The sequence below is a fragment of the Eriocheir sinensis genome, chromosome 62 (genome assembly GCF_024679095.1).
Source record: "Eriocheir sinensis breed Jianghai 21 chromosome 62, ASM2467909v1, whole genome shotgun sequence".
NCBI lineage: Eukaryota > Metazoa > Arthropoda > Malacostraca > Decapoda > Varunidae > Eriocheir > Eriocheir sinensis.
The window spans coordinates 8,345,915-8,358,748 of NC_066570.1; the positions used below are offsets into that span (position 1 = coordinate 8,345,915).

The 12,834-nt window shown below is 40.0% G+C and overlaps 1 protein-coding gene and 1 long non-coding RNA gene across 4 annotated transcripts in view; one reads left to right on the forward strand and one right to left on the reverse strand.

The window, feature by feature from the left end:
* LOC126986743 (protein D7-like) overlaps positions 1-12,834 on the reverse strand; it is a 46,112-nt gene that overhangs the window by 13,938 nt on the left and 19,340 nt on the right. For all 3 annotated transcript variants that reach the window (XM_050843119.1, XM_050843118.1, XM_050843120.1), the window contains exons 4-5: positions 10,702-10,849; positions 8,438-8,524 (exon numbers count right to left, since the gene is read on the reverse strand). In XM_050843119.1, the coding sequence (XP_050699076.1) occupies positions 8,438-8,524; positions 10,702-10,849 (235 nt within the window). The remainder of the gene's footprint in view (positions 1-8,437; positions 8,525-10,701; positions 10,850-12,834) is intronic.
* LOC126986744 (uncharacterized) lies at positions 2,217-4,798 on the forward strand. The gene is made up of 3 exons (XR_007739927.1): positions 2,217-2,329; positions 2,610-2,757; positions 3,960-4,798. It is a non-coding gene; the product is annotated as an uncharacterized LOC126986744 (long non-coding RNA).

Below are 12,834 nucleotides of genomic sequence, written 5' to 3' on the forward strand. Positions count from 1 at the left end.
TCTGTTCACTCGAAGCGTGCACCTGGCTCCTAGCTGAGTTTTGTATCGATGCACATGATAGGCTATTTGATCATAATCCTCACTCACAGGCGCTGCTCGTGATTGGCTGTACAGTTGCTCAGGTACGAGTCTCTCTGGTGTTATGTTTTTATATTATTTCCCATAGCTCACCTATGCTATTTTGGTAGAAAAAAGACTCGGTAATGATTGTAGAACATAAATATGTTTGTCACAACTCAGCGAGAATCACTGCCATGGAATGCGAGATGTTTGGTGTTTCGCATATATCACGGTTTTATCTATACAGTAAACCCTCAGTTATCCGGGTGCACCGTATCCGACCTCGGCCGCATCCGGGAGTTTTAAAAATATTTGGAAAAAAAAAAAAAAAAAAAAAAAAAAAAAAAGGAAGTCGCCCGCTGCCGAAAGTCATTCAAATTGCCTGCGTGATGCCTCTAACCTCTGTCCGGGTGGCGTACCGGTAAGGCGCGCCCCAGCTTGCACGTAGCAATGATATTGACGCCCTGGTGCAAAGATTCGCAGGAAAGCTGTGTGCTTTGCAGTACGACTGGCACATAAACATCCTTGCCAAGCGCTGCAGACCATATCGAATCGACGAGAGTCAAGGCATTGCAGGTTTAAATGGCGGGAGTGTCAAAGGACTGTTTAAATGAAACACAGTGCGAACCCTAGCTTAAGCCTTGATGACTGCCTAAATCCAGACTGGACTAGGTGAGCAGGGCTCTGTCGTCGTGGAAAAGGCGTGCGGGTCCGCTAGCACTCCTGCGGGAGTGAGGGTGGAATAAGAATTACGGATACGTACCGCCCTCGGTCCGATATGTGAAAGAAGGATTTTACCATGCTTACGGTAAGGCGAGTAAAGGGGCCCACAGGGGTTTGGTAGCCCCGTGGGCCAGCCCAATCTGGAGGTGCGGGCTGGTCATAAATTTTGGTTACTTCTTGTGGCTGGCCTCCCCGTGGTCCCGCTGGATGCACTGTGCAGGGGATACCCGCCCCCCCTGGCTCGCAAGGGCAACACAGTGTAACTAAACAGCCACAGATCACCACGCAAGTGGATGCGCCAAGTTGTCATTGACTCCTTGGTTATCCTCCCCACTCACACTAAGAGTGGGGTGGCCTGGCGTACTTGCCCGGCGTCTGTGGGCCTTCGGGCTCATTGCCGGGCTTAAAAGGGTAGCGCCCTGGGGTGCCTGCCCGGGCATCCGTATAGAGGCCTGCTTAGAGGACTTGATGCCCATTGCCGGCCTGGACCACTTTGGGTATTGCTCTCGTATGCCTTCTGATTGACCCGGGTGGTAAAGCCTGCGGTGCTCATACCCACGAGGTTGCTAATGCAGCTACACAGTGATAAAGCCGTGGGCGTACACCTAAGAACAGCACAGAGCGTCAGCCTTCCAGTTTTGTAAAACTGGACCTGTAAAAAGTTTCTTGTGGCAGTGCTGGGTATGCTAGAAAGCCTACGTGCTAAACACGATGGTGCAGACTTGGGCGGTGAAGCTGCCACAAATACCTGGGCTTTTCTGGGTTGGGTCCAGGCCCCGCTGCTGTGATTGGCCAGGCAGGGGAACATTAGCTGCTGCCTGTGAACACGGGGCCAGGCACCCCAACAATGGGTTAGTGGCTGAGGCTGTCGCACCTAATTGCTGAATCCCAAGTAACAGATCCCCCCCAAGGTGCAGTAGGACTGCAATAAGCCAGGGAGAGATTGCCGCGAGTGCTAACCGTGACGACGCTGCTCGAACCCTTTTCTCAGCGGCCGGAGCACGTCAACTGCGCACATTTCACTCCCCGGTGCAGACTACTGCTACAAAGCCATGGGGCATACCATAGTATGAGTATGGACAGAAGCACCTATGCAGTACTCTGTCGTTGCCTTTATGGTAGGCCATTATTGAAAGTTGGGTTTTCAGGTCTGAAGACTTAACCTACACCCCCGTGGCTCTATTAACCCGGATACGAGAGGGTTTACTGTAATCTGTTTACACCATCGTGTTCAAAATGCTTTTCTTTCTACCAAAATTGCATATCTTGTACAATAGGCGTGCTATGGGAAATAATATAGAAACATAACACCAGAGAGGCCGGTGACTGAGCACACGACTGGACACCCAATCCCGAGCAGTGCCAAAGCCATCTTTATATAAAAGCCTTAGCCTGGCCGCGAAAACCATCGATGACGTCACGCGTTGGGTCCGTTGGCTGGCGGTGGCCGGCGCGGGAGGGGGGGGGACAAGGAGCATCAGTTGCATTTCAAACATTGTGGTGGTCGGATGTACTCGCTCCAACACAGTGACACTCCATGTACAAGGTGAGAAACTTATTTAGTTGTGAATTAGTACAGTACTTTATTATCATAGTACTGTATAAAACTGTAAAAATCACGTGAATATCATGTGTCATATCATTCCAAACACCGTGATGAATGCCACAGCCCCTGATATAAAAAAAGTAAAATATCTCCCTTTTCAGGATATTAAATTATAAATGTAATAACTGATGATGGAAGTTCTTATGAATTTTCTATTTGCTGAGGTGAATGATATAATACACCTTGACAATACGCATGTTAATTATCACTTTGTTTCTAGGTAGACTGAATCTACTGCAAGGCATCATGGACCGGTTTCATACATATGCATCTCTGGTTGGCTGGCATAAGCATGATCCTGTGAGCTAGTGTTACTCCTGGCAACTACTTTTGACTAGTTCTTCCTGTGAAACAGCTGTCTTTCAAAGGTGAGAATTTAAAATTTAACATTGCATAAAAAATTAATATATGACTGATAGGTGATAGGAATAAACAAGATAGGATTAGCAACGGGAGTACTTACTGTATAGATTTTAGAAACTGTAGCCACGTGCCAACAGGTGAGAACAGAATTATGAAAAAGGGAACATCTAGGATGATATACTTGAAATGTTTATGCTAAGGCTACAAGCCTGAGAAACAAGAAGGATGCGTTATTTAGTTATATAATGGAGGAAGATTTATGTGTAGTATGTATTATAGAGGCATGGATACCTATATAATGAAAAGTTTAAGGAGAGTAGGAAAGAGTATGATGTAGATGGGTATACCATATACCTATATTAATCAGAGAGCTGATAGGAAATAGTGTGGGTGTAGTGACTTACATGAGAAACACATTTCCCTTAGTTAGGTTAGGGATCAGATAGAATATAATCTTTGTGGGTTGATGATAAAAACAAGGTAGTAAGAATTGGAGCTTTGTATACACCACCAAATCAGTCACCTGAAGTAGATGACATTATAGGTAGTAGGTGAGGTAAATAGGGGATTTCTAGGCGGGCACTTATTATACGGGATTTTGATCCTGCCTCAGCAAACTGGGAAACAATTGTAGGTGGTACTCGTGCAGAAAATAAGATCATAGAAAGTTTTCAGGATAATTATTCAGTGCAGGTTGTAGACATACCTACTAGGACAAATATATTAGACTGTATTAATTAACATTGAGCATTGTGTGAGGGTTGTTGAGGTGTGTGTGTGTGTGTGTAGTCTCTCTCTCTCTCTCTCTCTCTCTCTCTCTCTCTCTCTCTCTAGGTTATACCTAACTACTTAGATATGAGTATATACTTTATTTACACTCAAATGAACGCATTTGCTCAAAACGAGTAATGTAAAATTTAGTAGATATTAAAGGCGATATCAGTTGATTATATTAACTTATATTTTAATATACAATCTTTACTCCATACATTCCAAACGGGTTCTAATCTTTGATTACCACTTGTTATTTATTAAAAATCTATCTATATGCCAGGCTCAGATTCCCCAAACAAGGGGGTTGGCCTTAGAAGAGGCATCGACAGATCCACACTTGGAAAGGGTCCAACCTATAAATAAATCCATAATATTTTCAATAACTTGCCTATCACATTGTTGCTACAAGGTTTCATAAAACTTGTATTTGCAGATGCCGAGGTCATGCTGTGTGCCAGGATGCAAGTCCAACTATAAATCTGCAGATGCCTCTGCGTTCAGTTTCCCTAAAGATGAACAGCGACGGCAGCAGTGGATGAGGGCTATCCACAGGAAAGACTTTACTCCAACAGAAAATACAATTGTTTGTTCCAAGCACTTCCAAAAACGTTTCATCATTACAGAAGACAGTATGACACGCGCTGATGGAACTGTAGTAACAGCAAAGAGAGGCAGGCCATCTCTACATAAAGATGCTTGTCCAACCATCTTTGAAAACCAGCCCAAGTCTATGTCCAAGGAAATACCAGCTCCTCGCACCACTCCACAGGAAAGGAGAGACAAGCTAATTGAACGTGATGAAATGGTGTTCAGTGATTGGATTGAGAAAGACCAAATAAACAGCTTTAAAGAATTTTGTGAAGGATTTACTGAAAAGCTCTCTAAAGGTTGGCTGCATCTTTCCAGTGATGACTATGTGTCTTTCCTTAGAATTAACTGCGATGGCCAACCAAAGCTAACAGTGTCCTTTAAAGTTATGTCAGATTTAACAGTTTCAGTGTGGCTTGAAAATAATACCTTAAAACCAAGAAAGTTGAAGTGGCTTTTAGGAGAAGCAAATGCATGTGATTTGTGGTCAAAATTTGAGAATTTACTTAGTCACCTTAATCTTGAATCTGCATCAACTTTAACTGTCACTGATAAACTTACTCAGTGTAAAGAAACTATTGAAGAGATTTTGGAAACTGACAATGATGAAATGAGCTCCAAAAAGAAAGTGATGTGGTTCTGTGCTGAACAACTAGGTTTGATCTGCAAAGATAGTATGAAATACAGCTGTGATTTTTGGTTTTGTCTTACAGTGTGTTTATGACCAATCCATCACTGTACACAAGTCTGCGTGACAGTGGAGTTCTCGTTCTTCCTCACCCTAATTACCTTAGGAAACTGAGTATATCTACTGGTGCTAAGTGTCTAAATACAGAAAATTCACATGAACTGTTTCTGAAGGAAACATTTTCTAGTCTGAAAAGTGAAGAAAACTGGTGAACGTACTGCTTGATGAGATACATGTAAAGAAGGGTCTTTCTTATAAAGGAGGGAAAATTTATGGTGCTTCTGTGAATTCAGATGAACCAGCAACAACAATTCAGGCTTTCATGATTTCATCACTTTTATCAAAGCACAAGCATGTTGCTGCTTTGTATCCAGTCTGCAAACTGACAGCTGACACCCTTCTTGACTTAACACACAAAGTTTTGGCATTCCTACATGATATTGGATATAAAGTTGTTTCATTGATTTCTGACAATAACAGGGTTAATAGAAAGATGTTTGAAAAGTTATGTGATGGGCCTCTTACCCCCTCCATTTCAAATCCCTATGATTCAAGTGAGCAACTTTTCCTCCTGTTTGATTCAGTCCATTTGCTAAAATGTATACGAAATAATTGGTTCAATCACAAGAAACCCATTCAAACTTTTGTAATACCTTCACCTTCCAACCTCACAATTCAAGAGGAAGCAAGTTTACAGCCACTGAAAGAACTGTATGCCAAAGAAAGAAAGAAATGTGTGAAGCTAGCTCCAGGCTTATCAGAAAAGTACTTTTCCCCAATAACTTAGAAAGGCAGAATGTACAGCTTGTTGTGAGGTTGTTTGATGAAAAGAATGTGGCTGCACTGAAAACTATGAATTTGCCAGGTGTGTCAGGCACTGCTGCTTTCTTGCAACAAATCATGTCATGGTGGCATATAGTAAATGTTAAAACTCCAGATAAAGGTGTTGCCCTCCGTCAAGCACAATGTGACCCCATCAGGCAGGATTCATCTACAGATCCAAACTTGCTGTTTCTCACTACCTTTGTTCAGTGGCTTGCAGATTGGGAGGGAATGGAATTGGTGCAGCATGAAAGGATTGGTCAGCTCTCGCGAGAAACAGCTTTTGCTCTGAAGCACACTACAGCAACCCTAGTTAAGTTATGTGATTACCTCTTGAAAGACCATGACTTTCGCTATGTTTTGTTGGGAAAGTTCCAAACAGACAAACTGGAAGGTAGATTTGGACAATACAGGAAAATGAGTGGTGCAAATTATAATGTGGCTGTTGCTCAAGTAATGGAATCTGAGGGGAAAATCAAAGTTATTAATGTTCTTTCAATGGGTTCATCAAAATTTGGACCATTAACTCTCACTGAATTGAACCACTCTCAACTTGAATCTAAATCTCACTCTGAATCCGTAGACTGTCTGGAGAAATTCAAGGGTGTTGAGAAGTATGTCAAAGAGCAGAGTTTGTCAAAGCAAGATGAAAGTGTGATGATGTACATTGCTGGTTATGTAGCTCATGTAGTCAGGAAAAGACTTAAGTGTGACCTGTGTGTGAGTCGGATTTCTCTTGATAAAGTAATGGAGGCAGAAATTCCTGAAGAATGTCAGTATCTCCACAGTCTTGATAGAGGAGGCTTGAAATGGCCAACAGATTTCACTCTGTCTGTGTGTATCCACGCCTATCAAATATTTCAAGCTCTCCTAAACAATTTTAAGACAGAATTTATTCAGTGCACCAGTAACCAACGACTAGCCCTCGTTAGGTTATCACTGAATTTTCAAGGGACTCTGGTTGATGTAGAGGAATGTTGTCCATGTAATACATCAGTAAGTCAACTTCTGAGGATGTGTATTTGGCCTGTGACAAATATTTTGTTGAATAACTTCACAAAATCATACAATGATACAGTAGGCCGAAAGGACGATAAAAAAAGGAAGCTGTCAACATTGAAAGAGTCTTAGAAGACAGTATATAGGTTATCTCTTAAGACATTTTCAATTAAGGATCAATGTAGGTATTTTATTGCAATGGAGGATGGTTGTGTGACTGATGATATATGCTCTGTAGAGTGGTAGGGATTGATTTATATAAATGCTTTCAGTATTTACGTATTGCCCTTTTTTCTTGAGCATATTTTCTATTTTGGGGCACAACATTTATCTACACAAATATTGTTTTGACCTGATATTTACTCCCTGAAATATTATTGATTTATTTTTTTCCATTAAAGTAAATGGTATGTTTTCATCAATATTTTTATTTCCCTGACTAATGCTATATCTGGATAAAGGTAAGTGATACATTTATTAGAGAAACCAGGATCTAAATTAAAAATAAAAAAAAACCTAATGGAGATCTAGATTTACTATACAAGATGAAGTAAATATAAAATTACTACTAATACATGCAATCATGTACAGTAATAATAATAATAATAATAATAATAATAATAATAAATAATAAATAATTAAAAGGTAATAATAATAATAATAATAATAACAATAATAGTTATCATAATGATACTATTAATAATGTTAGTGGATAGCGTGAAAAAGGTGGATGAGAAATTAGAAGAGTTTTAGTGAGTGAGGCATTGCGGACCCAACGCGTGACGTCATCGATCCCAGGCTAAGGCTTTTATATCAAGATGGCTTTGGCAGTGCCCATGAGCGAGGGTTATGATCAGATAGCCTATTACATGTGTTGATACAAAACTCCGCTAAGAGCCAGATGCACGCTTTGAGTGTGGACAGAGTTATAGCATCAGTCGACGTGTGTCTGGCTACAGCCACGTTATCGTCCTTCGTTCTACTCATCGGCATTGCTCCTAAGTGCCCTTGTGATCTTCCAAGTGGAGAGAAAAAAGCTAAAAGGGCAAGAAAAGTGCTTAACTTGGAAGAAAAGAACTAAATATTAAACTAAGTAAGAAGTGGAATGAGCTATGCTGCCATTGGTGATAATGCGGCGGCCATTACGTGTTGAGCCTGGGCAAGTTGGCAGGGTACCAGCACGGCCGCCGCAGCCAGATGGAACCACACATCAACCAGTTTTTTCATACTTATTTATTTAACACGGTAGCAGCGACGGGCCAATTTTGTGGCTTTACCGTGTAGCAGCGACGGGCCAAATTTGTGCCATGATATAAACTCCCCAAAATAGAAGATACATAATCTGATCGCAAATGCTTTGACATATATAATGAAATGGTTTGTGTGAGGGGTGATTTTTTCTAATTTTTCTCGCTTGGAGGGACCATTAAGAAATATGATCCCCGCTGCTACCGGGTTGATAAAAAGTATTTTTGTTTCGATATCAAGTTGTGTCTATTACCAAACCAATTTATATCTAAGAAATATTTCAAGCAAGTTGCTCAGGACATATAAGTGGTTGGTGGGATAGAAAAAAAATAAACAGGAGGTTACACGACTTGATAAAAATCAGTATTGATGGTTTTAGGTATCGAATGGTATTTCAGGAACCTAACCCCCGGCAATGATAAGGGAGCACTGTAATAATAATAATAATAATAATAATAATAATAATAATAATAATAATAATAATAATAATAATAATAATAACAATAATAATAATAATAATAATAATAATAATAATAACAATAATACTGCAAACCCAAGACACTTACAGTCCATTCTGGAGGCGTTTCACTCGTTCAATCTCATTCAATCTCCATTGCTTGCGAGCACTTTTGCTAAGTCCAGACGGAGGAGGTCTGAAAGCAATGACAATGATAAATCTACACCTGCTTCTAAGTAATAGAAACTGCAGAACATGCAGCCTTTATTAGTTATTTATACTGTAGGATTTTATTGCACAACATTTACAATAATCATAGGTGTCAGTTCTGCATGTTTAAAAGAATTAAATCTTTGATTCTCTTTCAACTTTCCACATTCCTGTGTCTTTTGTTAACCCCTTTGACTATGAGTTACATTTACAAGCATGGTACTGGGTCTGGGAGAGAAGCTTTCCTCTTTCTCTGTCTTTCTGTCCAAAAGTCATTTCATGTATTTATTTGTTCATTCATCTAAATACAACAGAGAGAGAGATATGCTAATCTCTTGCAAATTTCTCTGTATATTTATGCATACATCTCAAAATTATCAAATAATTTATGTTTCTCTATGTCCACCATTTAATTTTGCATATTTTTATATATAATACATGATGATTATGTTGAAATTATGGCTGAAAACTTGTTATAATCAGAAGCAACGTTTGAAATTTGGCGCGCGCGGCCAGCCAGGATACGGGGCCGGTGCCGTTTTCGCCCAGTCGTAGTGAAGGGGTTAACTGTAATCTCCAGAGTAATTACAAGAATAATTTATACTGGCTTGATGTGCTGTAAAACATTTACTAAATGTGTTTTTACAACAAATATACTTGAAAAACGGCTGTTTATTGCGTTCTTCGGAGGCACCCCCTAGATTTTTTTGCGTCTCTTAGGGGTTAAGCCATAAAACTAAATATAATCATCATACTGTTTACCACTGATGAGGTTTCAGGCCCCGCTCCACTGCACTATATTATATATATTATTACATATATATTAAATAAATGGTGCACAAAGACAAACATGAACTCACTGATAATTGAGGTGGATACATAAACATACAAGTAAAATGCGGTACTGTGTTGATCATGTATTCATTGAATTTTGCTACATAATAATTTAGCAACATATGATACCTGGTGAGCAAGTTATCAGATGCTGCTAAAAACAATACTGCCACGGCTTTCATTTCCAGCTTAAACCAAGAATGTTTTGTCCTGCTTACAAACATTAGCTGGTCCATTACTTGCATGTGATTGATTAAGCATCACTGAATCTTTGCCTGGAGTGCCACCGGTTGGCATGACTATTTGTCTCCCAGACACCTGCTAATGATGGGCCAAAGGGAGCAAGGCGACCCTTTGTAAATCAACCCCACGGAACTCACGTGAGCTGACCGTTTCAGTGGAACCCTTTGAGACATTCTATGGGAGAATTTTGAGCATATGGCCACAGTACTGTTAAGCATGTACTGGTACCAGTATTGTTAACCCTTAAAGCACGGGTGTCGACAATAGCCGACAGCTGGTGCCTGGGCTCAAACCGCGGGTGTTGACAATAGTCGACAAGGCATTTTTTGAATTAGCGCGCCGTCAAATTTAGTTTGTTTGTGATGAAGTTGAGTGAGTATGTCGTTTTCTTTCAAACAATACCCAACTATGCTCCCTTGACTAGGTATTGGTCAGTGTATGCCTTGTGGTAGCTTTGAGAAGATGTCTATTAGACATCCCACCTCTTCTCACCTTCCAGTGAATTTCATCCACAAGATGGGGCCCCTTTGACCTCAGCACCCATCAAGGGCATCAGGAAAGCCTGGAAGTTAATTTTTTTGAGGTGTGTATCACATAAACTGTATAAAAGTTATGCTCTTTATTACTAAATCATAGAAGGGAAGTCCACTAGCGGTGGAAAACTGTCCATAAAAATGTGTTTTCAGTGATCCTATTCAATATTCCGTATCCGCTCTACCAATGGTCATAGTCTTCAAATTAACGTCATAGGACAATTAATGGTATACACTTAACAATACTTCATTTAGTCATAGGAGGTAAGTAGAAGTGAAGATATAAAAGGTTGAAGTGAGGTATGTTTTTGCCTAAATATGCCCACGTGGGAGGACAGGCACGGCAAAACAACCCTGCGTTTTAAGGGTTAAGGTACTGGTACCTGTACCAGGTACCAGGGCAGGTGCACAACCCTTATATATACTATCAAGGTATGAACTAAAAATAATAAAACTCCTCAGGAGGAAGCAGCATTGCCCCTCATCCCTCATCTGAAGCACATGTAAGAAAACAAAGGCAAAGCATATATAATATCTTCACTGATCTTCATACCTGGTGAATTCCTTATTGATGATGCTGGCTTCAGGAGAATATGAAGACTCTACACGCTCTGACTCCCAGTCCTCACATGTAAAGGAAACATTCTCCACTGGCACGGCTTCAGGCTTCACCAATGGGCCTTCCTTCTTTACTTGTGGCCCTATAAAAAACATTATTGGTCACAAATTTTTGTATAGCCATCCCCAAATACTGCAAAGGTCTGGAAATTTATCATGAAAGGAAGGTTATGTTCATGGTCACCTTATAATCCATTTAAATTGGTAATATTTTATCTGCAGCCCTTCTAATACCACCCCAACACTTATTATCATACAACTCTTTCTTTCTTTCAAAAAGCAATTTCCATTTTTGAAAATTTTAACTTTGCTTTTGAATCTTTTCTTCTCTTCTGCCTTACTTGGTTAGGTCTTTGTCACCTTCTATTTCTGCTGTATTCCCAATTCTTGAATATTCTCTCATCTACATAAGCTGATTACTCTCTCTCTCTCTCTCTCTCTCTCTCTCTCTCTCTCTCTCTCTCTCTCTCTCTCTCTCTCTCTCTCTCTCTCTCAAGCAATCTTAACCCTCTCACGCACCATAAGTTTCAATAAGTTTTCTTTTCCGCGATCATTTCAAACATTGGGTCTAACGTTGATCGAGGCAGTTTTTTTAGCGCGCCAAAATTTTTTGTTTCTCAGCTACTTTCTTCCCCCAAACCTGCATTTATCATTATACATAATATATCAATGGGTTCCTTATTTGTTGTAGTTTCTCATGAATCAATAAAGAAATAATAATAGTAATTCATAGGACAGTTTATGGACATGGAATAAAGTGCGCCTAAACAATTTTTCTACTGTTCTACTGTTCCCACCTCCATAACTAAAAATTTGTGTCAACTTTTCAAGGTAGATGTATTTATAATAGCAGAATTTTATCAGAATTCTTATGGTTCCTTCAAATCTCCAATCGGACAATTAGCACCATGAAATATTTGCAGAAAAGGAAAAATATTGAAAAAGTCCGTCTTTCATTTGCTTACGTAATTCATAAAATATAATACGCTGCTGCCTGTAAAGAGAAAATAATACAAATTACACCCAATCAAATCACTGTATTGCACTAAATAACACTATTATCACTGTTATGGGGTGGGCGCACGGAAGCCCACAAAAAGTTTAAAGCCCACAGCAACGAGACGTGCAGATTGACTGATAAGAGTGACCAGAAATTGTCTTTGTTTTCTCAACCACACTCAAATATGTGCACGCGGAGTGTTGACAATTAGTTCATTTCGGAGAGGGTGAGGAAACTTACCCTCAAACAAAAAATGACGCGATTGGAGTGAATATAACAATTTAAAAGTAATATTTTTGTTCAAATTGATGCCAATGGCATCATGGTGCACTTGGCCCTAAATTTTTTTACACACCACTGGCGTCACGGTGCGCGAGAGGGTTAACCTGTTGAAAAATAAGAATAGGGAATTAGTCATATATGAACAAAGGAAACCAATGTTACTATGACAGCAGAGGTCATTATTATTTGTTTATAGGGGTTGCAAAGGTGGCCAGGAAGAATGGCAGGAAACCTATTTATGGAGAAAGTTTAAAAGCAGTTAACAAAGTTATAGGCAGAGGGCAGCAGGAGCAGATGGAATGCATGAAGAAACTGTCAAACAGGGAGGAGACACTTCTGAGAAGCTTGCAGATATATCCAGGGCATACTAGACACTAATCTCCATCTTAGCTCCTTTAGGCAACATTGTATAACATTCAGTGGTTAATGGTTTAAACATATGCAGGGCTGATACAATAAAAGAGGAGTGAATTGCCAGGGGATTCTGCTTCTTGTCTGGCTGGCCGTGGAGGAGGGTGGGGATGGCTGGTGGTGGTGAGGGCTCTCAGTAACCCAATTCACTACTAACATCTTTAATCATTAGAGCACATTCAAAGCATTTAATGGTGGCTTTTTGTGGCCTTTCCTTATTAGCAGTTGTGTTCATCTATAAACATAGGTTTACTTGTCAGAAGCAAGTGAAAGAGCAAAAAAAATCTATTTTGTATTTTTTACTATTTTGCCCCCAAACTAGTGGTTTCAGAACTATTGATGCTGTTTCAATCTTACTGTCACTAGTCACTGTAT